The sequence below is a fragment of the Rhinolophus sinicus genome, chromosome 17 (genome assembly GCF_057876585.1).
Source record: "Rhinolophus sinicus isolate RSI-liver-muscle chromosome 17, RSI-T2T, whole genome shotgun sequence".
Lineage (NCBI taxonomy): Eukaryota > Metazoa > Chordata > Mammalia > Chiroptera > Rhinolophidae > Rhinolophus > Rhinolophus sinicus.
The window spans coordinates 155,685,163-155,712,357 of NC_142517.1; the positions used below are offsets into that span (position 1 = coordinate 155,685,163).

The following is a 27,195-nucleotide window of genomic DNA, read 5'->3' on the forward strand; positions in this document are numbered from 1 at the left end:
TCTGAGCAAAGTAGAAGCACTGGCCTTAGGGTGGAGTTGGAAAGGTGTGGGGGAGTCATAGATTTCTGTAGTATTTCTCAGGTACTGGAGAGTATAGGTACCCTCGTCAAGTCTCCACCCACCCAACCTTCACCACTGCCCTAACCCAAACTCCTTACACCCCTCGCACAGACTGCTACTCTATTCCCATCTTCCCGCCTGCTGCTTGAATACTTTCAGATTGGAAGATTGCTCTCTTCCAAATGAAAACCTTCCTATCCAGTCTGTTATATCTGCTATCAATTCATAAAAATTAATTCAACTCCTTGACAGACCACATGCACCCAGATATGATCCATCTACGCAATACCCAAAACTATGTGAATATGACAGAAGCAGATCCTGTGGCACTAAGGAACTGTAAAAAATGTACAAGACTTTTGTTCTCAGGTTACTATTACATTGGTGCAAAAGTAATTGTGGTTTTTGCAATTATTTTTAACCTTTTAAACCACAATTACTTTTGCACCAACCTAATGTGTCCACACTAAAAAACACAAATATTTAAAAGAGTAAATTGCAGTTGAACATAATGTTTGTTTTCAGATTAGGAATCTGCTTCTTCTTATTTAATACTGCCTTAAAAATATGTAGTATATTCATCAATATTAAAGAGAATTTCAGAACAAACCATCACAATTTGTGATTGGTGATAATACCATTTAGAAAAGAATACATAGGAAAGGAAGCATTATGGTCAAACCCTGCACCATATTTTTAAACTTGTCTGATGCTAGTACTATATACATGAAATTATTTCATCAAATTTCATGTTATATTATAGATACATCAGAGTCAAAGGTTGTTAATTGGTTTTATGATAGCATATTGTATATGATAGCATATTGATTTAATTATAGATGTGAAAGATACATATAAATATGTTATAGAATATAATGTTGAAGTATTTTCAAAGCATATATTATAAAACTTTGCCCAAAGTGTTTCAGTATTAACCCCAAACTATTGTATATGCCTGTTTTGACTGAATCTTGGTCAATCAATCTGATACTTAATTACTTTTTCTAATATTGTAATTGTGGGGGGGAAGAAATTAAATGATGTGACTTCTTTACAGGCCACATTTAAGGGATGGATGGATATCATGTATGCAGCTGTTGATTCACGAAATGTAAGTCTATTTAGAGGGAAAGTTGTTTAATTTGATCCAGTAAATATTTCCAGGGTTGTGTTTTAGTGATATCATCAATAAAATAAAACCATGGATCAATTTATAGAACACATCTATAGTACAAAAATAAAATATTCAACCTAACATTATTTCTTCCAAAATTTGAATTCAATGTTTTTCTCTACTCACTATGAATCTTTAACACATTTTCTAGTATCTAGCATAGCACCTGGCACTTAAAGAATTGTTGACTGTTTTTTGCAAAATGAGGCATTTTATTTTTGGCTCTGATAGTTATGGCTATTTTGTGCACTGAAGCCTTCACAAACATGTTTTTCATCTGTCACAGATTTCCTTCAGCTTTTGATCTTCCTTGTAATAAAAAAGGATCTGGCTAATGGTGGAAAAAACAAACCGAAAGCAAAACAAACAAAAGACTTAGTACTGTGTTTTTCTCTGGGAAGTAAGATTTTTGTTTTAGAAGAAAGGGGCTTTCACAAACTATCTTATACACATCCTCACTTTTGAAAACTTTTGTGCAGTTTCTGTTAATTTCTCACTGTACAGCAATGAGGGAGGAAATCACATTTTGAAAAAAAGAGATTGGCTTCTGGTATATTTCCAGAGCATAGTAATTAAGCCCAAAATGTTATTTCCCAGCATCAACAACCAGGTGTAACTCAGAAAGAATTCCTGAGGTTTGTTTTTACTCCTTAGTAAAAATCAGAGAGCTCACGAGCTAAAACCCCTACATTGTATCTCTGTAAGTACCATCAGGTATTACACTTACGGGCTTTTTTGAAGATTAATAATAGTGTATTATTATTTACCACTCACTGTGCTAAGGACTTTTTATAGTATCTCGTGTAATCCCAAATAATAATCTTATCATGTATTTGATATTAATTCCATTTTACCATGGAAGCAAAGAGGTTTAACACGTTGTGGTAGACCATGTTTTTGAACTCTGACCAAAAACAATGGGCTTATAACCACTTTCTACAATAGTCCCTACCTATTGATAACTTCATTTAAAGTTCTCTCTACCTTTTTTTGTCAATGACCTACATGACATGCCACTTACTTTCAGTTTCTTCCTTAATAACTTAGCACAGACTGTCTGCTACATAACGCCTTGCCATTCAAGCACTTTATAAAAGATGGAATCCAATTGCCCACTAAAAATTATGAAAAGTTGCTCATTCTTTCTCTCATTAATCAACAGAGAAATGCAAATTTAAACCAAAATGAGATATCACCTACAATATTAAAAAGTTTGACAATACCAACTGCTGGGAAGGATAAACAGCAATAAAAACTCCTATACCTTGCTAATGGGAAAAAAGTGGGTAAAAAATTCCTTTAAAAAGCTAGGAATTAATCACGTTATTCAATAAAGTTCAAGATATTCTTTAACCCTGTAATTCCATTTTTAACTATATCCTACAGAAACTTGTGCATTTGTAGGAGAATCAATGTATAAGAATGAACTATTTTTTTTTTTTTGCCTTAACAAAAAACTGGAAACAGCTCAAAAGTAGAAAAAATAGACAAATAATTGAGTTTTATACAATGATGAAAATTGTATATGAATATAGTATACACAACAATGTGGATGAATCGTAAAAATATAATAGAGTTATAATGTATCTACTAGATAAAGTGTAGACATAATTAACCTATTGCTCAAGAATACATAACTTTGGTGTTAACTCCAACGAAAAAGCAAAAAAAATAATGACCATAAAAGTGAGGATAATGATCACACCTCGCAGGAATGGTAACATTTCTATTTGGGAAAGAAGCACCAAGGTTTCCTGAGGGCCTGGCAATGTCCTGGGTTGTCAAATTCACTTTATAACAATTTATTACATTTTATACTTACGTGCTGTGCACTTTTGTGTACGTCATGTATTTAGTTTTAAAATGTTTAAAAATATCATTACTACACACACAATAAATGAAATGAAAGTCTTATAAAGGCTGCATTTTTATAATATTTCTGATATTTTCTATTTTACCCTATTTCATTTGGAAAAAAAAATGTCACGGGGTGCCGGTTAGCTCAGTTGGTTAGAGCGTGATAACACCATAGTTGCCGGTTCGATCCCCGGATAGGCCACTGTGAACTGCTCCCTCCTTTAAAAAAAAAGAAAAATATCATGTTGGCCATTATCCTCTAAATTAATATCGCAACATAATGAGTCATTACCTGTATCCATTGCCTCCTGTTACTGGTTGAGCTGATTTGAACAATATCATGTGAGACCTGAAAAATAGATTACAACCAAAGCACAAACCAACTATCATATCTTTTTTTTTTTTTTCAAAAGTGTGCTGGACAAAAGAGGGTATCATTGTTAGAGAACCAATGCCTAAGGTCTAATTAGTAGGATGAATCTAGACGCATATTGAGAATAGAAAGATCCTGCTGACATACCTATGTCCACACATACAATGATTCTGACCTATCAGAGGAAATGTGTAATAGAAATCACACCTTTACAGTTAGCTATTAGTACTGGCCAAGCACTGTTTTAAGCTCTTTTCATATAGTAATATATTTAATCTTCCCAACTACCATGTGAGGTTTAGGTTTTATTATTTCCATTTTACAGATGAGGAAACTAAGTCAAAGAGTAACTTTTAAATATTTCAATATAGAATAGTGTGACTCTAACATCTCTTCTATAGGAAGAGAAAAATCCTCACTTTGCTTGTAAATTGCATTCACAATCTAGACATTTCTTGGGTGAAATTAGTTTTATTCCCAGTGATTGAGACATGCTTTGAGAATTGCAAATCCACTGATGTTCTGTTTATGAAACAAGTATTAGGTCTAATAGTTGTCATTCTTCATATTTTTTGTAGGTAGAATTACAACCCAAGTATGAAGACAATCTGTACATGTATCTTTATTTTGTCATCTTTATTATTTTTGGTTCATTCTTTACTCTGAATCTTTTCATTGGTGTCATCATAGATAACTTCAACCAACAGAAAAAGAAGATAAGTATACTAAAACTCCATTTTTGCTCTAAAATGTGAACTGAACATGTCACACTGTTTCCTTTTGACTCCAAAAGGCAATCACCAAAAAGAAAGAATTTGAAATTCAAAAATTACTTTGAGAGATGTAATCTGCTATCAGTTTTTAAATAATTAATAATTCAGATATCATGTTTTGGTATTTCCAGTATAGAAATCTGATTGACTAATATGGCATAATTTATATATTGAATATATGCATCTCTATAAATACAGACATTAATTCACAACTTTAGAATAGAATGTGAGGCCAATTTTCACACAACTACTAAGGAGGATTTCGTAGCTAGCACAGAACATGATTTTAACATGTTTTATTTTCATTTCTTTACTTTGGAGGTCAAGACATTTTTATGACAGAAGAACAGAAGAAATACTATAATGCAATGAAAAAACTGGGTTCGAAGAAACCACAAAAACCCATACCTCGACCTGCTGTAAGAATAACATACTTTCATCACCAGTAAAAACTATATTATCTATCACTTTCACAACCCAATTTGCTAGATACTAGTATTTTTGTGAATTTGCAAAACAAAGTGTTACCTTAACAAATGTGACTAACTAGACTAAATAGTCTAAGCATATGTATTTTATATATTCAATATGTATTTCATGTAGACTATATATATATATATTTCAGACTTATATGCCAGTACTATTACACAGGCTTGATGTCATTGAGGAGCTTCTAATAATGTAAAGAAGAAAACATATCCATACATATATATGTTGAAATATTGAATATTCTCAGAGTGTAGTGGGGACCAATTGGGATAATTGGTACCTCTCAAATATGCCCCATTTTCTGTCCAACTCTGCAGATTGAATGGGATCATTAATGAAACAATAAACAGGTTTTGCTTTTTGGGGTTTTGGGGGGTGGGGGTGTTAAAAAATCGCATATTTCCCCCCAGCATCTTGCCCCTAAATCAGATAACATGATTCTTTTTATGACTTTTTATGGTTATTCCAATTGTATACATGCCAGTTGCTGCTGTCTGTTTGGTTGCCTCAGGGAATTATTGTCAGAAAAAGTCCCTGAGCTCTTCCATCATGCCTGAAGGAATACCTCAGGTATTGTCTCATCACTCCTCCCTTAAGGTATACATGGGGCAAGTCAATCCAGGCTTCCCCAGGAATTGAGACCCTATGAATAGATTAGTAATAATATTTTGTAAGCCAAAAGCTCAAAGAAAGTAGGTAGCTATGTTGGATAAGACATAAGGAATGTGCAGTTTGAGCCTAGTCTTTGAGAAATAATACAATTTGAATGGGTGGGAAGGAAAGCAGAGCACATTCCATCTATGAGAAAATGTATGTTCCAGAGCCATGAAAATAAATATTTTAGTTGAGAATAGTGACACATTTGAATTAGTGAAAAGTAAAAACAGATTTTTCTGGGTTAAATGAGTCAAGGTTACCATTATGAGTGAAGAAATTGATCTCAGTTAAGCAATACAAGTGCAATATAGTTAAAAGAACAGCATGGTAATGTGGAAAAAAAAAGAGATTTTTAGACATTGGTATGAGAAGATGTTAGAGACAAAATAACACTGGGTGTTAGATTAAGAAGATGAGTCCATAATGTGGAATCACGCCAGTAGGACTAAAACACAGGAGATAAATGAGCCAACAAGAAGATTCAGTGGGATGAGGCAGCTATAAAATATAGGGAAAGAAGGAAGACATGTAGATAATGAAGAATCTAAAACAGCTCATGTGTTGTGGAGTTTCATGTATGATTCCACTAACATAAATGAAAGTCTGGTGAATGTATTTGGAAATTCAGATTTTGGTCCTCTGAAGTGTCAGACTGAGAGAAGTATTTTAGAGTTGTCAGACACAATTCAATTGAGCTGTGAAGCATAGATTCATCTTTGAAAGATAATTAGAATAGAGAAAAAACAAAAGTGCTAAGCGTGAAGCCTTGAGCACTTCACCATTACAGGAAGCGGTAAACCTACTAAGGAATGAGATTGATCAATAAGGCAGTACATATAGCAAGAGATATGACTGAGAAAATTTCAAAAAGAAAAGAGGCTCTTTATTTATACCAAATGACATATAGATTTAGGGGTAGGGATGCATGGGAAGAGATCAGTGCATTTAGCTAGACAATTATTGATGACAATTTGGAAAATTAGAAAATGATCTTGTAAAATCCACCCATTCATTCATTCATTCACTCATTCATTCATTCATTCATTCAAACTCCACCCATTCAGTCATGCTAAGCATTTGGATTTGAATATTGAACAACATAGAGTCTATTTGGTGCAGCAAATTGTAATCCAATAGTCACACCAACAAATAGAAATATCCAAGAAAGAAAGAAAGAACACACTTGGCTGTGAGAACTGATGAGAAAGAGAGGGAGAGCTGATTAATAAGGAAATTAGGGAAGGCTTCACTGAAGTGATGCATGAGCTGAGGACTGACAAAGAATAAGAAAGTATCAATAGCCAAAGTAGAAAGAGAAAAGCCCTTTAAGAGAAGAGGGATGCACATGGCCCTGAAATAGGAAGGCCAGTGAGGCTGGGATGCAGAGTGCCGGGATTCATTTGAGTCACATTGAGAATGATGAGATTAGGATGAGCCAGACTTTTCTGGGCTTCGTTATCCATGCTCAAGAGTTGTCTTTGTCCTTAGAGCAATAGGAAGCCACTGAAGGGGACCTGGTCTGTTTGAGTTTTGTGAAGACACTCAACCAGTATTGAGAAAGGCACTGGTTTTGCATTGTAGACTTGTTTGGGGGCTATTTCAGAGATGGTAAGTAGCCTGAACCAGAGTGGTGTGGAGGTAAATCAAAGTGAATGGATTTTTGAGCTATCACAGGAATGGAATTAAAAGGCTTGTCTGCAAATTGAATATGAGAGTTGAAGAAGGAAACAACAAATATTCCTTAAGAGTTTTTGCCTTGTACAACTGAATGAAGGATGGTGTCATGCAGGATACGAAGTAGGCAGATGAATGGAGAGAAAATAGGAGATACTAGTTTGTGGAATTTGACAATCAAAAGAAGGGGTGGAAACTATATGGTCATGGACCCAAAGGTGCTTTTTATTGATCATGCTAATATGAAAATAAACACCAAGTTTTTGCTTTTAAGCAATTTTGAGCCCACTATACTCTAGGTGATGTATTTGAGAGAAAAATGGCACTGCTCTGTCCTTGCAGACCCCCAAATAAGTAAACGTGAAAATTAAAATTAAATAAGAGTAAATAATTTACAATGCAGTGTCATCAATATTATGACAATTGTAACCACAAAGTTTTCTAAGAGCACAGAGTGCTTAAAAGTTAAAACTGAGTTAGAATTCACCAGACAGAGAAGGGGTGAAGGAAGTCTGTTTCAGAGGAGACCGATAAACAAGATAAAAAAATATGATAGAAGAGTGTTAGGAAATACCAGAAAGAGAGAAATAAGAGGAACATAACCAGACTTGGAAAAGGAAACTGCAGTAAACAAGAAGGAAGTGTTTGGAACTGTAATTAAATACATTTATTAGGTTGAAGGAGTCCAGGAAGGACAAACCCAGATGAAGCAAGAGAAGTCCAATCCAGCAGGTCAAGTATGTATTCAAAGAGCGAAATATGACAAATGGGTGATGTTCGATGTCCAAGAATTTCAATACGGAGTAATGGATGCCTCTCACCAGGGCGAGGCATAGAAATCCAGTCCTATGAAAGTGTCTGTCTGGGAAAGCAGACTATGACGTGTATAGGCAGCAGAATCAGTTGTTCAAGTTGAGAAGGTAGAGAGGACAGCCTATCTAATGAACCTTAGTCAAGGTTCATACCCTAGAGAGCCTGAAATACGAAGCAGATAGAGGCAAAAAAGAACAAAGCATGGTCCAATTAGCAAAACTGGTTTACAAGATGAGGACTTAACTTCATAAACAAGACATAAGGCCATGCAGTGCTTGGAAATAAGGTCCAAATTAAATAGGGCAAAGGTGAAATATCCGAATTGTGAACTGTAACTTTTTAAAGATAATTTTATTCTTACAGAAGAGTTACCCCATATAATCTTCACCTAGCTTTCCCTTTTTTTAACATCTTACATAGTGATTGATAAGTTATCAAAACTAAGAAATTAATGTTGGTACAATACCATTAAATAAAATACAGAACTTAATTGGATTTCACCAGCTTTTCCACTGATGTTCTTTTTCTTGATCTATAATTTTTAAAACATCTTCTCAGTTAAACCTTACAGTGAAACTTAAGATGCTATGGCTTTGAGCTGATCATATAAAGGCAGTCACTAGAAATAAAGACAGGAAAAGCTGGAGAAGTATTTATTTATTAATTCTTCAAAGTTAATTTTGATACCTACCTCCAACCCATAGGATATCAAAGATTTATTGGAGTGGCAAATATTTACTGACTGTCCATCATACACATGATGATGTTCTGAGCACTGAGAACATAAGTAACTCTTAACATAAAGTCAGTTTATAGAATCTGGTATCATGAGCAGTATAAATAAAACTAATACATTTGAAAAGAGTCAAATCTTCCAACATACCAAATTTTCTTCCAAGTACGAGACAAACATGGTGTGTTTACAAAAGCTGCATTTTCATATTGCTGTGTTAAAATCAGATGAGTTGAATTTGATTTTTTTCCCCCTTTCTAAATGAACTTTTACATATTCTTTGATCTAGAACAAATTCCAAGGCATGGTCTTTGATTTTGTAACCAAACAAGTCTTTGATATCAGCATTATGATCCTCATCTGCCTCAACATGGTCACCATGATGGTGGAAACTGACGACCAGAGTCAAGAAATGACAAACATTCTGTACTGGATTAATCTGGTGTTTATTGTTCTGTTCACTGGAGAATGTGTGCTGAAATTAATCTCTCTTCGTTATTACTATTTCACCATCGGATGGAATATTTTTGATTTTGTGGTGGTCATTCTCTCCATTGTAGGTAAGAAGTGATTTCACTCAATTAAGGAAGTTGGTAGTAATAATTTGTGTTTTAAAACTTTGAAAGCGTTTTTCACTATCATCTTCATACATCCAGAAATTTCAAATAAGTCTTAACAGTCCATTCTTCAGCTTGTCATATCTCTAATTGCATGCTCTGCATGAAGTGATGTGTTAAAAAAAAAAAGAATCTATAGTTTTCAGCTTTCATCATATTATTTTAAAAGACAGTAACTGCAACTTTGGCATAATACTCATGTACTCAGTCACACTATTCTCATAGGGTCTAGTATTGCTTTGAATAAACAATTAACACACAGATACACATATAAATCACTGAAAGTAGTCAAACAGTCCGTAAATGAGATCTCCTTGATAATTGGAATAGTGCATATATGTGTTTATATGTATATAAATGCATATGAGCTTCATGCTATCTTTGAGTTCAGATAGTTTTCCATGGTTTGTAATATTCTTCAGAAGTAGACATTTGTTCAAAAATTCAAAGCAGATTCATTGTCATTAGTACATATTAAGCATTTATATAAGAGATTTAAGACAAGGTTCTGCCTATTTGAGGAAAGAGAACATACACATCGAGAGAAACATAGTATTGCGCTATTTATATACTTTCTCTGGTGAAATAGAACTTTGAAACAATGTGCCATTCCATTTAATCCTCACACAAGTGCTATTTGGTAGTAATACAGTGATTAAAGGATGAGAACCCTAGGGGTCATACAGACCTGGCCTGGGACTGCCCTGTTTCTACTACTTACCAACTCTGTGACCCATGGCAGGTTACCTCACCTCTCCAATTCCTGGTTTTCCAAGTAATAGTTCTGTAAAGTGTTGTTGTGAGGATTAAATGAGATTATGTATGTAAATGCACGTAGCCCTGTTCCTAGCACAAAGAAAAGACTCAGTAAATGTTAAGTTTAAAAACAACAACAAAATCATTGAGTGATACATAAAATCAAGGGCCAGGATTCAGTCCCAAAGTATGTCTGTTTCCAAAGCCCAAATTCTCCCTTGTAAATCACTCTACCACCTCCCAAATAAAATGGATCACAAGCATCTCAGAAGAATGAGAACTCTCATCTTTCCAATTCAAAATCACATGCCTTATCCATTAGTTCTTAGGTGAATACCGGAACTAGTATTTTAGAAATATAAATCCATTTATGTGCTTGGCTGCCGTATACTTTGTGACATCTTTAGACCTTCAGTGGTTGAGTCTTTCTTTTGATAGATGTTTTTCTTGAATTAGGAAAAATGGCTATTATTATCTTCAGTTAGTTAAAAGTTGTTAATGTTGTAACACCAAACATGCCATTTCATTTTGCTGAACAAATATTGCAGATGTTTGTATATGTATATATACAAATATATACATATATATGTATATATATATATACATATATGTATATACATGCAATCCTCACAGCCACATTTTGTAAAACTAGCTAGTATTTATCTTAGCAATGTAAATTTTCATTTGCTGCTATTAAATGTAATTCTATGTTTGTTGTTGTTTTCCACAGGCATGTTTCTGGCTGAGCTGATAGAAAAATATTTTGTGTCCCCTACCTTGTTCCGAGTGATCCGTCTGGCCAGGATTGGCCGAATCCTACGTCTGATCAAAGGGGCCAAGGGGATCCGCACGCTGCTCTTTGCGTTGATGATGTCCCTTCCTGCGTTGTTTAACATCGGCCTCCTGCTCTTCCTGGTCATGTTCATCTACGCCATCTTTGGAATGTCCAACTTTGCCTATGTTAAGAGGGAAGTCGGAATTGATGACATGTTCAACTTCGAAACCTTTGGCAACAGCATGATCTGCCTGTTCCAGATTACCACGTCTGCTGGCTGGGATGGTTTGTTGGCACCTATTCTCAACAGTGGACCTCCTGACTGCGACCCTGAGAAAGATCACCCTGGAAGCTCAGTTAAAGGAGACTGTGGGAACCCATCTGTCGGGATTTTCTTTTTTGTCAGTTACATCATCATATCATTTCTGGTTGTGGTGAACATGTACATCGCCGTCATCCTGGAGAACTTCAGTGTTGCTACTGAAGAAAGTGCAGAGCCCCTGAGTGAGGATGACTTTGAGATGTTCTATGAGGTTTGGGAGAAGTTTGATCCCGATGCCACCCAGTTTATAGAGTTCTCCAAGCTCTCTGATTTTGCAGCTGCCCTGGATCCTCCTCTTCTCATAGCAAAGCCAAACAAAGTCCAGCTCATCGCCATGGATCTGCCCATGGTCAGTGGGGACCGGATCCACTGCCTTGACATTTTATTTGCCTTTACAAAGCGTGTTTTGGGTGAGAGTGGAGAGATGGATGCTCTTCGAATACAGATGGAAGACAGGTTCATGGCATCGAACCCCTCCAAGGTCTCCTATGAGCCCATCACAACCACTTTGAAACGCAAACAGGAGGAAGTGTCTGCTGTTGTTATTCAGAGGGCTTATAGACGCTACCTCTTGAAGCAAAAAGTTAAAAAGGTTTCCTCTATATATAAAAAGGACAAAGGGAAAGAAGGTGATGGAACACCTATCAAAGAAGATGCCCTCATTGATAAACTAAACGAGAACTCAACGCCAGAGAAAACTGATGTGACTCCTTCCACCACTTCTCCACCTTCGTATGATAGTGTGACCAAACCAGAAAAAGAAAAATTTGAAAAAGACAAATCAGAAAAAGAAGACAAAGGGAAAGATATCAGGGAAAGTAAAAAGTAAAAAAAGAAACAAAGAATATTTCATTTTGTGATCTATTGTTTACAGCCTGTGATGGTGATGTATTAGTGTCAACCGGATTTCCACAGGAGGTTTATGCCAAACTGACTGTTTTTACAAATGTATACTTAAGGTCAGTGCCTATAACAAGACAGAGACCTCTGGTCAGCAACCTGGGACTCAATAAACCAGAAAAAACAGCATTGACAGGAGGTTTTTGTTTTCACAACCAGCTGACACTGCTGAAGAGCAGAGATGTAATGGCTACGCAGACTCTAGGAACCAATTTAAAAGGGGGAGGGGAGTTAAATTTTTATGTAAATTTGACATGTGACACTTGATAATAGTAATTGTCACCACTGTTTATGTTTAACTGCCACATCTGCCATATTTTTACAAAATGTATGCTGCGAATTTATCACTTTTTGTTTTAATTCACAGGTTGTTTACTATTATATGTGACTATTTTTGTAAATGGGTTTATGTTTAGGGAGAGGGATTAAAAGTAAGGAATAATTACATTTCTCTATTGTATAACTGGATATATTTTAAATGAAGGCATGCTGCACTTACTCATACATTAAAAAAAGTCACATCACAAAAGAGTTTACTTCTTGTTTCAGGATGTTTTTAGATTTTTGAGGTGCTTAAATAGCTATTCATGTTTTTAAGGTGTCTCATCCACAAAATTTTTAATGTGCCTGTAAATGTTCCATAGAATTCACAAACATTAAAGAATTATTTTATTTTTACATAATTCATTATATGTACATGTATATATGTATATATGTATATGTGCGTGTGCGTACATATATATGTACACACACACACCATTACACAGTCATTCAGAGTCCCACAGCATGACTATAACATGTTTGATAAGTGTCCTTTGGCATAAAATAAAAATCCTCTATCAGTCATTTCTAAGAACCTGAATTGACCAAAAAGCATCCCCCACAACCACTTTATGAAGTTGATTCTGCTTTTTCCTGCAGTATTGTTTAGCCATCTTCTGCTCTTGGTAAGGCTGACACAGTATATGTCAATTTAAAAAACAAAAGTCTGCTTTGTAAATAATAATTTTACTCAGTGGTGCATGTTTGAGCAAACAAAAATGATGACTTAAGCACAGTATTTATTGCATCAAATATGTACCACAGTACGTATAGTTTGCAAGCTTTCAACAGGTAATATGATGTAATTGGTTCCATTATAGTTTGAAGCTGTCACTGCTGCATGTTTATCTCGCCTATGCTGCTGTATCCTTCTCCTTCCACTGTTCAGAAGTCTGATATGAGAAGCCATATGTCAGTGGTGAAGTGAAACCAATTGTTCTACCAAGACCTCATCCTTCATGTCATTGAGCAATAGGTTGCAGCAAAGAAGAGCTTCTTGCTTTTTATTCTTCCAATCTTAATTGAACACTCTATGGTTAAAAAGCCCAACTGTACAAACATGTTGCAAGCTGCTTAAATCTGTTGAAAATAATATGGTTAGTGTTTTCTAAGAAAATATAAATACTGTAAAAAGTTCATTTTATTTTATTTTTCAGCCTTTTGTACATAAAATGAGAAATTAAAGGTATCTTCAGGTTGATGTCACAGTCACTATTGTTAGTTTCTATTCCTAGCACTTTTAAATGAAAGCACTTCACAAAATAAGAAACAAAGACTAAGATGCAGTGTAGGTTTCTGCTTTTTTTATTAGTACTATAAATTTTGCACACATTTCAATGTGAAACAAATCTCAGATTGAGCCCAACGTTTTTTTGCTTTCAAATAGTAATGCCTTATCATCAGAAGCAGCTTAAAGAAAGATCAGTTGATACTCTTGGCATTGCTTGAATCAGATGTTTCCACCTAGTCTTCATATTGAGAAAATCGTCAGTCTTCTTCAGTGTTTGTTTCTACAGATAGATCTTATTCTTACTGACCCATATGGCATTAGAACTGTACCAGCTATGATATGGGATCTAAGCTCTTTTTCCCCCCACAAAGCCAAGTAGTGAAATTATATTACCAGTTACAGCAAAACATTTTGTGTTTCTTTCACAAGCAACATTAAACATAGATTCTTTATACTAAAGCTATTGACTTGTAGTGTGTTGGTGAAATGCATGCAGGAAAATGCTATTACCATAAAGAACGGTAAACCACATTACAATCGAGCCAAAAGAATAAAGGTTTTGCTTTTGTTTTTGTATCTAATTGTTCTGTCTTTGTTTCTATCTTTGAAATGCCACTTAAAGGTAAATTTCTGTCATGTAAAAATGATCTATCAGAGAAAAATAAATGTAAGGAATACACATGAAATATAATAATTCATCTTTAAATTTTTTCATGGAATGGAAATTAATTAAGAAGAGTGTACTGGATATCTAGTTTTATTATTGGCCAAAAACCTTGATATGGTATTGGGTAGAGTAGTGGAAAGTTACAAAAATTAATAAAAAAATTGACTGACATTTTAAGTTGTGCATCCTTTCCTATACGTCTACCTACTGTTTTCTTTAGTTTTGTTTTTCTCATTTTCATTTTAGTTCCTTCCCTATGTATTCTTGATCTACTCTTCTATATAGTTGTGTAGCCCTTCCTTGGGTTCTCAGTATTTTTCATTCAGGATATTCTCATTTCTTTTCTGTTCACCAAATATCCTGTTTAATGCTATGTGGAGATAAGAGATTTGTGCACTTAGATCCCTAGTAATCTCTTGTCACTATAGAAAGTCCACATAATATCTCTCTATTCAATTCTATAATTCCCTTGGCAAAAACTCTGAGTGAGCCTACATCCCAATGCTTCATAACACATAAAGTTCCTGGTTGAAACAGACTTCGTTTTCTCATTTAATTAGGGCAGTTTGTGAAGCGTTTCTCAATTCAGATTGCATATTAGAATTACCTGAAATGCTTAAAAAGAATGCTAATGTATGAACCAGGACCAGACCACTTGAACCCATATCTCCGGGAATGAGACTTAAGCATCTAATTTTTTTAAGGTTCCCATTGGTGCTGATTCATATTAAGGAGAAAAGTCAACGAGTTAGGTTTTCCTTGCCCAGTAGGAAAATATATTCTACAGAAAACTCCTCTGTTCTCTTAGAGCTTCATTATGTAACTCATCATGTACAAAATGAGGTTTCCAATATGATGGCTTTGGCGATGTTTATCTTGTAGTATGACACTGATCCATTTATATTAGGGGTTCTTTTCTAGGATTGTACTTTTCTAGGATAGTAGAAATGGAATTCCATCAGAATAGTTTATTCAAATTATATGTACACACACACACAACATAGCACCCCAACCATCCCTAGCACAGACTGTGTGAGATGAATATGGGGGTGGTATGAATTCATAAAATAACCCCCCTCCCCGGTGAATCCTGTGTGCCTTATTGTGTAAAAACCATTAATCTGGACCAACTCACATTGGCCATTATTAAACATGTTTAGTTTGTCATTATCAAGTCACAAATCTAAACAGAAATGACTCCCATTCTCAGGTTCTCCACTCTTGAGCACCTCTAACCATCACTTATTTTCCTGAGTTCTGATAATACTGATCAATTTACAAAGAGAAAGAATAGCAAAGAAAAGTGGGGAGGGGATGAAAATGGAGAGGAGAAGGAAGAGGGAAGAACAACCAGGGAAGTAAGAAAAGGGAGTATAAGAAATGGGAGGGGATGCTCCAAACATTATCCTCTGGATAAAAAGTATTTTGCTGTTAAAATCTACAGAAATGGTGGGGGAACGGGAAAGGAAGAAGCATGAGGGAAAGAAATTTTTCTTAGTTTTCAATATATTACATACACAATTATAAATATGTCTCTCCTCCCATTATTTTTCAAAGAAAAAACACCTATGAAAAAAGTGAAGAGGACATTATACAAGTAAATGTTACAATGATTGCATGGATAGTGTTCTTTTCTTTCATCTGAACTAAATAAATATTCGAGTGTCCACTACATACCATCTTTGTGATAGGAGCTGAGAGATCAAGGATGAATATAACTGTCCAAAGGAAGGTTGTAGCCAGAGATAAAGAGCCTTGAAAGTCATGCTGAAGAATCTGGATTTTATTCTGCTGGCACTGAGCAGTGATTATTTGCCTTTGAGCAGTAGAATAAGCAATGAAATCAGTTACATCTGTCTCTGATAGTAATCTGATAGTAATAAGGCTACTTTGCCCATTCTTTAGTAATATTTTACAGAGATCTCACTTTCCCATCTATCTGTAAAAATGTCTGTGTTCTTATCTTTTAGTTCATATTTTTAAAAGAAGATACCTTGATTTAAAAAAAATCCAATCTGTCAATGTCTGTTAATAGCCTACTTTAATCTTACGTTTATTTTATATACAGATATATTTTAATTTTATCATCTTTTGTGTTGTTTATTTTTCAAGTTTTTTTTTTTCCCTTCTTGTCCTCTTTTGCATTAATTTTGTTATCTTTATTCTCTTTCCCCCGTCTCTGCTGTTTGGAAAATACCCAGTATCTTCCTTCTTTCCTTCTCTTTTTCTTGCTTCTTTTTATAATTGATTAACTCTAAAATTTTGGTATGTATACTTAATTAGTAAAATGGAATCAGTAGTTGTAGCCTTATCTGGAACCATGAAGTTCCCTAGACTGATTACATATCATTGTCCACTACTTATGTTATTTTTGTCTACTATTTTAATTCTACTTTATCTGACACCCAACAAATTAAACAGTGTAATTATGGGGGATTTGTATAGGCAGTGCTTTTTTAGACTTACTCACATGTTAATTTCTTTCCTCAAATTTGCTTCTTCTGCCTACTTCATTTTGTGTTCTATTTTATTTTTAAAATATATGAAGAATTCCATTAGCAAGGTCTGTAGGTACCAGCAAAGTAACTCAGTATTTCTTTTTCTGAAAATGGCTTTATTTCAGCCACATTTTTAATAGATTAGCTTAGGTTATAATTGTTTTTGTCTTCTTTTTTGAGTCTAGTTATGAATTACTTTTATTAATCTGATTCAGAATTTATGCTAATGTAATTTGAAGATTCACGTATTTATTAACATCTTTAATTCAGGGAAATTCTCAGCTTTTAACATCACAAATATTTTCTTATCTCACATTTTTATTCTCTCCATCTGGAACTCCTGATGGTTATATGTTGAAATTTCTAAAATTTTCTTCTAGGTCTCCTAACATCTTTCTCTTATTTTTAGTGCCCTTTCTGGATAATATGTCAGGTTTGGTATCCAGATTGTAATGTTGTCTTTATCAAACAAGTTAGGAAGTGTTCATTCCGTAAAGAATTTCTGTAAGAGTAGAATTATTTTTCCCTTAAATACTAATAGGATTCACAACTAAAGATATTTGGAACTTAAGTCTGCCTTGTGTGAAACTTTTTAAGATATCAACTTCTTTAACAGTTACAGGGCTGTTACGATTTTTCCTTTTTTAATTTTAATAAGCTGCATTTTTCTAAGACTTTTTCATTTAAGTTATTGAATTTACTGAATAAAATATTTATATCATTCCTTTATTATGCTTGTCATCTCTAGTGATAGCTTTTCTTTCATTTCTGGTATTGAAAATGTGTAATTTATCTCTTTTCCTTAATTAGCTTATCTAGAGGTTATTCAATTTTATTAATGTATTCAAAATAACAAAATATCAAATTGGTTAGTTTTGGTTTACTGATTTTTTCCTACAATTTTTCAGTTTTCTATTTCATTGATTTATGCTCTTTTCAATCCTATGAACACCATTTCCATTTTATTTATTTACTGGACTGGCTAGGCATCCATTATAAGATTAAGAGTTATGATGATAATAGCCTTATTTACTTCTTACTGCATTGGGGGAAAGTTTTAATAATATACTATTAAGTATACTGTTTGGTGTAGTCTCTTTAAATAGATACCCTATCATCTTAAAGAGGATCCCTTCAGTACCTAATTTTCCTAGAATTTTTAAAATAAAAAAATGACAATAAATTCTATTAAAACTTTATTGCATCTTATTTCGATAATCATAGTTTTCTTCTTTATCTTGATGTTGTGGTAAATACCATTGATTTAAAAATGTTTGTCCTAATTATTATCCTGGAATTGAATCTAATTTGATCATTTGTATTAATAATTTCATATATTGTTGTATTTTGTTTTCTATTATTTTGTTTCATATTCTTACATCTATGATTGTGAAAGAGTTTGGCTTGTAATTTTTCTTTCTTTTAATGTGATTGTTAGGATTTCATCATAAGGTTGTGCTAACCTCTTACAGCAAGTTGGGAATGGTTTTCTCTCATTTTTTTCTCTGGTGGAGATTAAGATTGGTATTAATTTTTCCTTAACTATTTGGATAACTAACTATTGAAGCCTTCTGGACTGAGTTGTTTTTTGTGTCCAACTTTTTAATTTTGTATTTTTTTAATAGAAAACTATTCAGATTTGCTGTTTCTTCTTGTTTCAGTTTCTATAACATTAATTTTTCTAGGTATTTTCCCAATTCAAATAAAATTTCAGGTTTATTCACATAAAGTCATTTATAATTTTATGTTATCTTTGAAAACTCAGTAGATCTGTAGTAATGACCTTTTTTTTATTCCAGATAATCATATTTTGTGACTTCTCTCTTTTTATTTATTCAGTCTTTCAAAGAACCAAATTTTGCTTTTTTAACCTTCTCTACTGTACATCCCTTTCTGCTTTTCTTTGGCCATTGTATTTATTTATTTCCTCCTATTTCTCTGATTTTAGTTTATTATTATTTTCTCAGTTATCTAAATTAATGTTCAGCTTTTTTAAAAGTAAACACACTTAGTCTATAAATTTCTCTCTAAGCATGGCTTTCATAACATTCACAAATTTTGTAATATTTTATTTTATTAATATTCATTTAAAATTTTTTCTTTTTTTAATTTTATTTTTTTAAGATTTTTATGAAAGTGTAGCTAACCTACAATATTATATTAGTTTTAGGGGTACACTATAGTTATTCAACATTTATACCTAAAGAAGTGATCACGATAAGTCCAACAACCATCTGACACCGTGCTATGCTATTACAATGTTATTGATTACATTCCCAATGCTGTACATTACATCCCCATGATTTACTTATTTTATACCTGAAAATTTGGACCTCTTCTTTATACCGTTCCCCCCTTTTAATTTTTCAATTGTAGTTGACATTCAATATTATTTTATATTAATTTCAGGTGTACAGCATAGTGGTTAGACATTTATATAATTTAAGAAATGATCCCCTGACTAGTCTAGTATCCACTAGGCACTATACATAGTTATTACCATATCATTGACTATGTTCCCTGTGCTTTACTTCACATCTCCATGACTGTTTTGTAAATACCAATTTGTACTTCTGAATCCCTTCAGCTTTTTCACCCATTCCCAACACCCCTGCCATCTATCACCCCAACAAATCTAGTACCCATCTGACAGCATACATAGTTATTATAATATCATTGACTATATTCCTTATGCTATACCCTACATCCCCATAACTACTTTGTAACAACCAAGTTGTACTTCTTAATACCTTCCCCTTTTTTTACCCCCACACCCAAACCCCCTACCATCTGGCACCTTCAAAATGTTCTCTGTATTGATGAATTTGTTTCTGTTCTGTTTGTTAATTTTGTTCTTTAGATTCCACATATAAGCGAAATCACATTACATCTGTCTTTCTGTGTCTTCCACTCAGCACAATACCATCCAGGTCCATCCACACTGCCACAGAAGGCAGAACAATTCCCTTCCATAGTTGAGCAATATTCTTTTGTATATATGTACCACCTCCTCTTTGTCTATTCTTCCATTGATGGACACCCAGGATGCCTCCTCATCTGGCCATTGTAAACAATGCTGCAATGAACATATGGATGCACATGTCTCCTCAAAGTAGCATTTTTAATTTCTTCGGATAAATACCTTGAAGTGGGATTACTGGGTCCTTCATTGTCTCTTGTTATAGCCTCTGTTTTAAAGTCTATTTTGTCTGGTATAAGTATTGTTACCCCAGCTGGGTTTTTTGTTTTTTTGTTTTTGTTTTTGTTTTAATTTTTTTTACTGGGGAACAGTGTGTTTTTCCAGGGCTGATCAGCTCCAAGTCGTTGTTCTTCAATCTAGTTGTGGAGGGCTCAGCTCAGCTCCAACTCCAGTCACCGTTTTAATCTTAGTTGCAAGGGGTTCAGCTCACCATCCCAGTGGGAATTGAGCCAGGAACCTTGCTGTTGAGAGCTCGTGCTCTAACTAACTGAGCCATCTGGCCGCCTCTCTGGCAGCTCAGCGGCAGTTTGTTGTCTTCAATCTAGATGTAGAGGACACAGCTCACTGGCCCATGTGGGAATCGAACCAGCAACCTTGTTGTTCAGAGCTCCTGCTCTAACCAAATGAGCCATCCTGCTGCCCACGCCAGCTGTTTTTTGTTTGTTTGTTTGTTTCATTTCCACTCTCATGAAATATCTTTTTCCATCCTTTTACTTTCAATCTGTGTATGTCTTTCAATCTGAAGTGAGTCTAGTGTAGGCAGCATATGTAAGGTTCTTGTTTTCTTATCCATTCAGTCACCCTATCTTTTGGTTGAAATATTTAATTCACTTACATTTAAAGTAATTGTTGCTAGATATGGATCGATATTTTATTGATCATATATATATATATATATATATATATATATATATATATATATATATGGTTTTAAACAAGTCCCTCTAACATTCCTTTTAATTCTACTTTGGTGGTAATGAACTCCTTTAGCTTTTTCTTGTCTGGGAATCTCTAGCTCTTTATTTGTCCTTTAATTTTAAATGATGCACATTACACTTGATGTTCTCTCAAGGTCTCTTATTATCCTCATTTTTTTTTTTTTTTTTTTTTTGAATTCTTTTTACTCTTCAGATTGGGAGTATTTATGCTACCTTGCTTGTCTTTTATCGCTGATTTGATCCTCTGCTGGTGATTCCTTCTAGTGCCTTCTTCATTTCAGTTATCGTTTCTTCACTTCTGACTGGCTCTTTTTTATGGTTCTATGTCCTTTTTTTATGCTTGCTATCTCTTTTTGAAGTCCTCACTAAGTTCTTTTAACATCCTTAAAACCATTGTTTTGAAAACTGTGTCCAGTAGGTTGCTTGCTTCCTTTTTGTTTTGTTCTTTTTCTGGAGTTTTCATCTGTGCTTTAATTTCCTCATTTTGGCTGCCTCTGTGTGTTTGTTTCTCTCTGTTTGCTGCCTCTCTGTGTTTATGTAGTAGGTGTCCTGTGGGGCCCTGACACAGTTTGCCTGGTCACCTGCTCTGGGTGCTCCAGGAGTGTCCCTTGGTGGGTTGTGTGTGCCCTCCTGTATAGTTGAGACTTGGTTGCCATTGGCACTTCAGTGGGTAAGATTGACCCTCAAGCTGATTGGCTGTGGGGTTTGGCCATATCCACAGCTTATGGGCTGCTGTGCGAAGGGTTTACCCCACTGAGTGGGATTCACCCCACTGGGTTCTTGTGCCTGTTGAGACCTACCTTTGTGTGTGCCACTTGTAGGGCTAATTGGGTGGTGCTCTGCTGTGTCCTGAAGCCAACCTCCAAGTATGTTTATTCTGGGGCCTCTTGGAAGGGGCTCCAGTGCAGGCCCAGGTCACCCACTGCCTGTGACAAGCTGGGAGCTACCTGGTAGGACCTACAAAGCAATCTGCAGTTGCTTGCTACCTGTGCTAAACCTGAAGGCACGTGGGAGAGGCCATGTTGCAAACCGGGGACATCTGCCACCAGTACCGAGCCTGGGGTAGCTTCACAAAAAGCCAGGACACCCTGAGATCTGCTGTGATCTCCTGGCTCCCTTAAGGTTCAGCTGCTGATAGAGCCTCGTGTGATATGCAAGTTGGATGAGGCAGGGTTTCAGGGAGTCCCTAGAGTGGGAAGAGTTATGGTCAGCAGGTTAATGTAAATTCTGGTTTGGTGTCAGTGCTGAGCCTGGAGATACTCAGCAAAACTCTCAGGGCACACTGAGTCCAGTTACCGCCCACCTGTGGCCTGCCAGACTCCAACAGTTTTCCAAGAAAGATTGTAATATGGTCAGGACTGACTGCTCACAGAGAAAGTAACTCAGGCATTGGGCAAGTTGGGTGGGGCGGGGTCCCAGAGGCGCTCACCAGACCAATCAGATTCAGATTTGGCCTGTGGGGCGGGCTTAACACAGGAAAGATGGCAACCTCCTGGCAGCTGCACAGGAGAAGAAATGCTCACAGAGAAATAGTGACTGTCCTCCAGTCCTTGCCTTGAAGCCACACACCTCAGTCTGCTCCCCCGTATGCCTCCAACACCCCACATGTCACCGTCCCTCCACCGGAGCCCAAGGTGAGTGCCCATAAGTGAGTGAGTCTGTGCATGGGCTATTTAAGATGACGTCTGTGTTTTTCCGTAGCCTTCCATCTCACCCATATGGTCAGAATCCCCACTATTTTTCACAATCAAATGTTATGGGGGCTCCTCTTCCCAGCACCAGTACTCTGGACAGGGGAGTCTGGTCTGGGGCCGGGGTTCCCGCCCCTCCAAGAGCAACCTCAGTGGCTGAGGTATCCCTCCTGATTCTCAACCACCACACGGAGGTTTGGGGCCCATTCTACATTTCTGACCCTCCTATCAGTCTCAAAGTGTCTTCTTTTTTATCCTTTTAGTTATAGGGCCTCTCTTCAGCTAGACTTCAAATGGTTCTCCAGGTTGATCTATAATTTAGTAATTTTATGTGTTCACAGAATGTGTTCACAGATGGATGCAGGCACAGTGTTTACTCGGCCATCTTGGATCCTCCTTAGTTAAAAATATTTTCTAATTTCTATTGTGATTTTTTTAAAAAATCTTATTAGCAATTTAAAAGAGTACTGCTAAATTTCCAAATACTTAATGGATTTTCAATATATATATTTGTTTTGATGTGTAATTTAATTTCCCTTTATTAAGGTAATTTTTATCATTTAAATTTTAATCATTTAAACTCATTTTAATCATTTAAGATTTGAATCATTTAATCATTTCAATCAATTTTAATCATTTAAAATCACTTTGGGGGAACTATTTTGTAGCTCAGTATTTGTCAAATGTAACAAGTTTCATGTGTAGTTGAAAATAAAGTGAATTATTCAGTTGTTAGACACAGTGTTTAATAGATCAAGTTTATTAATCATGTCATTCAAAATATTGAATTCTTTTTTCTTTTTCTCCCTAACATTCACCAAGAGGGGTGTGTAAAAATTTCCCATTATGGTTAGGAATTTATTTCTCCATTATTCCAGTTAACTTTTACTATATATTTTTATTTTTATTTGGTTATTTGATATATATTAGATGCCTAAAATTTATAATTGTTACATTTTCATAGAGTGTTCCTTTTCTCATTATGAAATAGATTCCTTAATATCTATTAATGATTGCCTTAAATTTATTTTGTCTGATATTCTACCTACAATCAGACACCATTCACTTTGATGGTGGTTTCGTGGTATATCTTTTTTCATATTTTTACTTTTAATGTCTCTGTAATATCATAGTCAATATTGGATTTTATTTGTTCTGTGTTGTATCCAGCCTGACAATCTTTGACAATCACTCACTAACACACACACACACACACTACATTTGGATTTAAATTTTTTACATCTTTTGGATTCATTATTTGTATTATTCCATTTTATAAATTTTGTTGCTATATTCTTTGTAGTTATCCCAACAATTGACACATGCTTCTGTGACTTACTAAATTATAAAATAAACTAGTACTTTTACTAGTGTCTGTATATTGTTAGGATGTGAGAATACTTTATTTTATGTCTCTTCTCTCACCTTTTGTGCTCTTATTGTCATTTTACATATGTTTTAAACCTGGAGGACATTATTACAGTCAAAACTAACTTAGATTTCCTAAAATATTAATGCTTTTTAATCCTGAATTTTTTTACTTACCTATGGATCATTTTTCTTCTGCCTGAAAAAAACAAAAACGTTCTTTAGTATTTCTTTTACAGTGAGTCTTCTCTTATTGAATCTCTCAAGTTTAACTTGCCCCAAGGGTCTCTCACTTTCAATTTTGAAGAATATTTTCACTAGACATAGAATTCTAAGATTTCTTTTCTAATTTAGTATTTTGAGAACGATATTCATTGTCTTCTGTAAATGATAATTTCAAAAAAAAAAACAAAAAAACACCTAAACTATGTCTCTCATACCAATAAAAAAATAAATACATGTCAAAGATTAATGAGATTAAACTCATTAATTAATGAGAAAATCCATAAGAACCCAAACAGCAGGATCAAGTAAGGATTTGACTTATAGAGATCCATGATCTGTACCTGACAACATTTTTTTTTTTCCTTCTCTGTGAACAGGAAATTATCTGCTGGCCACAGGTGAGTGTAATGTGAACAGAGACTCTGTGGTTATTGATTCAAATTCCCTCTTCTCTGTATGTTGCTTTCAGATGTTTGACCCACTGTGGTTTTGGTTTTCTCATACTCTGCTTTCTACCCCTCCCATGCCAGCAATCCAAAGATATTCTGAATTCTCTTACACGTTAGGAGCAGACATGTGACATTGTAGCCAGTCTCTCAGATTCTTCCTGTACCTACATGACAGCACCACATTATTCCAGGGCTATGTCAAGTCATCTCTAAACCTCTTTCAACTTTCTTGGGATATGTCCCCCCAAATGAAAAATGCTTGGGAGGCACTTAAATCTGTTTTTGAATGGGGGGTGGTCTATCACCACTCCCAATATTAGTTTCAACTATGAGGTGGGAGGAAGAATCAGATCCAGTCTTTTTCTCTTAATTTCTTCACTTCCTTTACTCCACTGTCCAGCAACAGAAAGTGTTTTCCCTTTTCCATGAGGCAGGAACTTCCCTTACATAGTGCTATTCTTCCTGTTCTAGTACCTATATTTAATTCAGTTCTGTGAACTTTGAGTCTTACTATGCAAAAGCTTAACATTGTTATGGACTTCTAAATATCAAATTTGAAGGTGAGCAGTATTTTTCATTAGTTATGTAACTGATATCCAAATTCTTACTGTTTGAAACAAAAGCTTCTTGGTCTTCATGATGGAAGGAATAGGAGAGAAACTCCCTTAGGAGAGAAGTTAAAGTGTAATAGGGGACAACTCCAACATCTTGATATACATAATTACCTCATACATATTTTTAATTGATAAATCTTATAGTACATTGTTGCAGCCAATCTTTATGGGATAAGAAAGATTATTGCCCTAAGCTCAATTCTAGAAATGTTTCCTATAAATGGTTGGCATTCTTAGAAGGAACTCTGGATAGGTTTATAACTATTGCCATTATTTCACACACTAACAAGCATTCTCTTGCAAAACCAGCCAATATCTTAGGAAACCATATTCTGATGTGCCTTGGTTGGCCTTTTTTTGGTGGTTGCTCAAATAGTTAAACACAGAATCACCATATGATCTAGAGATCTCACTCTTAGGTATTTACCCATGAGAAATGGAAACATAGATCTACACAGAAACTTGTAGACAAGTGTTTATAACAGGATTACTCATAACAGCAAAAAAATGTAAACAACCCAAATGTCTGACATTGGATGAATAAACAAATTGTGATATATACATATAATGAAATATTATTCAACAATAAAAAAGGAATGAATACTGACACACAGTATAGCTTGGCTGAACCTCAAAATCATTATACTTAATGAAAAAAGTCAGATACAAAGGTCACATATTGTATGATTCTTTTATATGATATGTCCATAATAAGTAAATCCATAGAGTCAAAAAGCAGTTTAGAGTTTACCAGGGACTAAGGGTGGGCAGGATAGGGAGTGATTACTCTCTGTTATGGTGTATTTTATGGAGTGATTAAAAAGTTTCAAAATACAGAGAGCTTGTGATTGCACAACTGTGATACATGCCACTGAACTGTGCACTTTGAAATAGTTGTATTATGTGAATTTCACCTTAATAAAAATGTTATTAAAAAAAAAACAGTTAACATAATTGCAAGCCTATCCACTAGGGGACTCTGCTTTCATTAAGCAGTATGACTAGTACTCTTTTTGGCAGAGGACAAGAAGAGTTAGGTTTGCAAATACATTTTCTGCTTATTTTGCATCTATTTTAGATATTAAAAAATAGAATCAAATGTACATTCTGGAAACATTCTTGTAAAAACAATGTTTTACATTTAAATATACCTCTTCAAGAAAAAAAGTGTGAAGCATCCATGTTAAGAAAAGATTTCTTTGCTTAGGCTCAGATCTCATAGTTCAAAAATTAAACCAACCTGAATAAATTATGAAACTAAATAAAAGGTTAATGGAAAGGATTTCAGAGACTCACATAAACCTAAATGAACAAAGTGTCCAAGTATTTATATCAATATGAAGTTTCAAATAATTTTTCATTATTTCTGTAAATACTTAAGAGAATCTTGAAAATGTTTATCCATATTTTCATGAGCACAGCAAAATTTGGTGGTCCAACGTGTTCCCCTGATTCATGATATAACTCATCATTTATTAAATAATGCAGTACATTTGTTGAAGTCATATCATGGGTAAAATAATTAGACCATAATCTCCCTGAGCTACGGTGGCCGAGGGTTTTAACAAAGCAACTTAAGAAATGTCATGCATCCAGATGAGTGGAATATTTATTTTCAGCTCCAAAACCATGCAATAAGTTACTCTTCCTACAAAGAGAATGTCTTCCTGCTACTATACACAACAAATCCCAGTTGTAGCAGAGAAAAATTAGCCCAGGGAAACATAGTCCGCAAAGTCAATCTGATCCAAAGCTTTCTGATTAGTGCTACATAACTATAGCATTGAATAGCCACTCTTGGGTTAATGTATAAAGTTAACATTTACCAAGGCATTCTAAAAGGAGGCAAAGACTTTCTAAGGAATTAGCTGGTAAATACTATAAAGACCGTATTCTGAGCAAAGTCAGAATGATAACATACTACATCTTCCATGAAACAAGAAGAAGGCAGTTCAGTGTAGACAGCTTGAGACAAGACATGATGTGCGGCTTGGCAGAAGAATCCAGAAATCCAGAAACATAAGCTTAATCATAGGCTTTAACTTAGAAAGAGCTGGAAATATACCAGAATCTACTCTACAGTCAATATATAAATCATATATAGATTTTCCCATGGTGCTTCAATTCAGTTATTCTAAAAAACAACAAATGAGATATCGTTTAGTTATGTCCAGGAAATATCTTTCAGATATTGTTATTACAGTGCATTGGTTTTCAATTGCTGAATAAAAATTAACCGC

The 27,195-nt window shown here is 34.7% G+C and overlaps 1 protein-coding gene across 5 annotated transcripts in view; it reads left to right on the forward strand.

Annotated features, from left to right (window-relative positions):
- The window catches only part of LOC109445177 (sodium channel protein type 2 subunit alpha), a 126,876-nt gene extending 112,513 nt beyond the window's left edge, over nt 1–14,363 (forward strand). For all 5 annotated transcript variants that reach the window (XM_088794057.1, XM_088794058.1, XM_074337232.2 and 2 more), the window contains 5 exons: nt 1,118–1,171; nt 4,043–4,180; nt 4,552–4,656; nt 8,893–9,163; nt 10,707–14,363. In XM_088794057.1, coding sequence (XP_088650183.1) covers nt 1,118–1,171; nt 4,043–4,180; nt 4,552–4,656; nt 8,893–9,163; nt 10,707–11,902 — 1,764 coding nt within the window. In that variant the 3' untranslated portion in view covers nt 11,903–14,363. The remainder of the gene's footprint in view (nt 1–1,117; nt 1,172–4,042; nt 4,181–4,551; nt 4,657–8,892; nt 9,164–10,706) is intronic.
- The last annotated feature ends 12,832 nt before the right edge of the window (nt 14,364–27,195 follow it).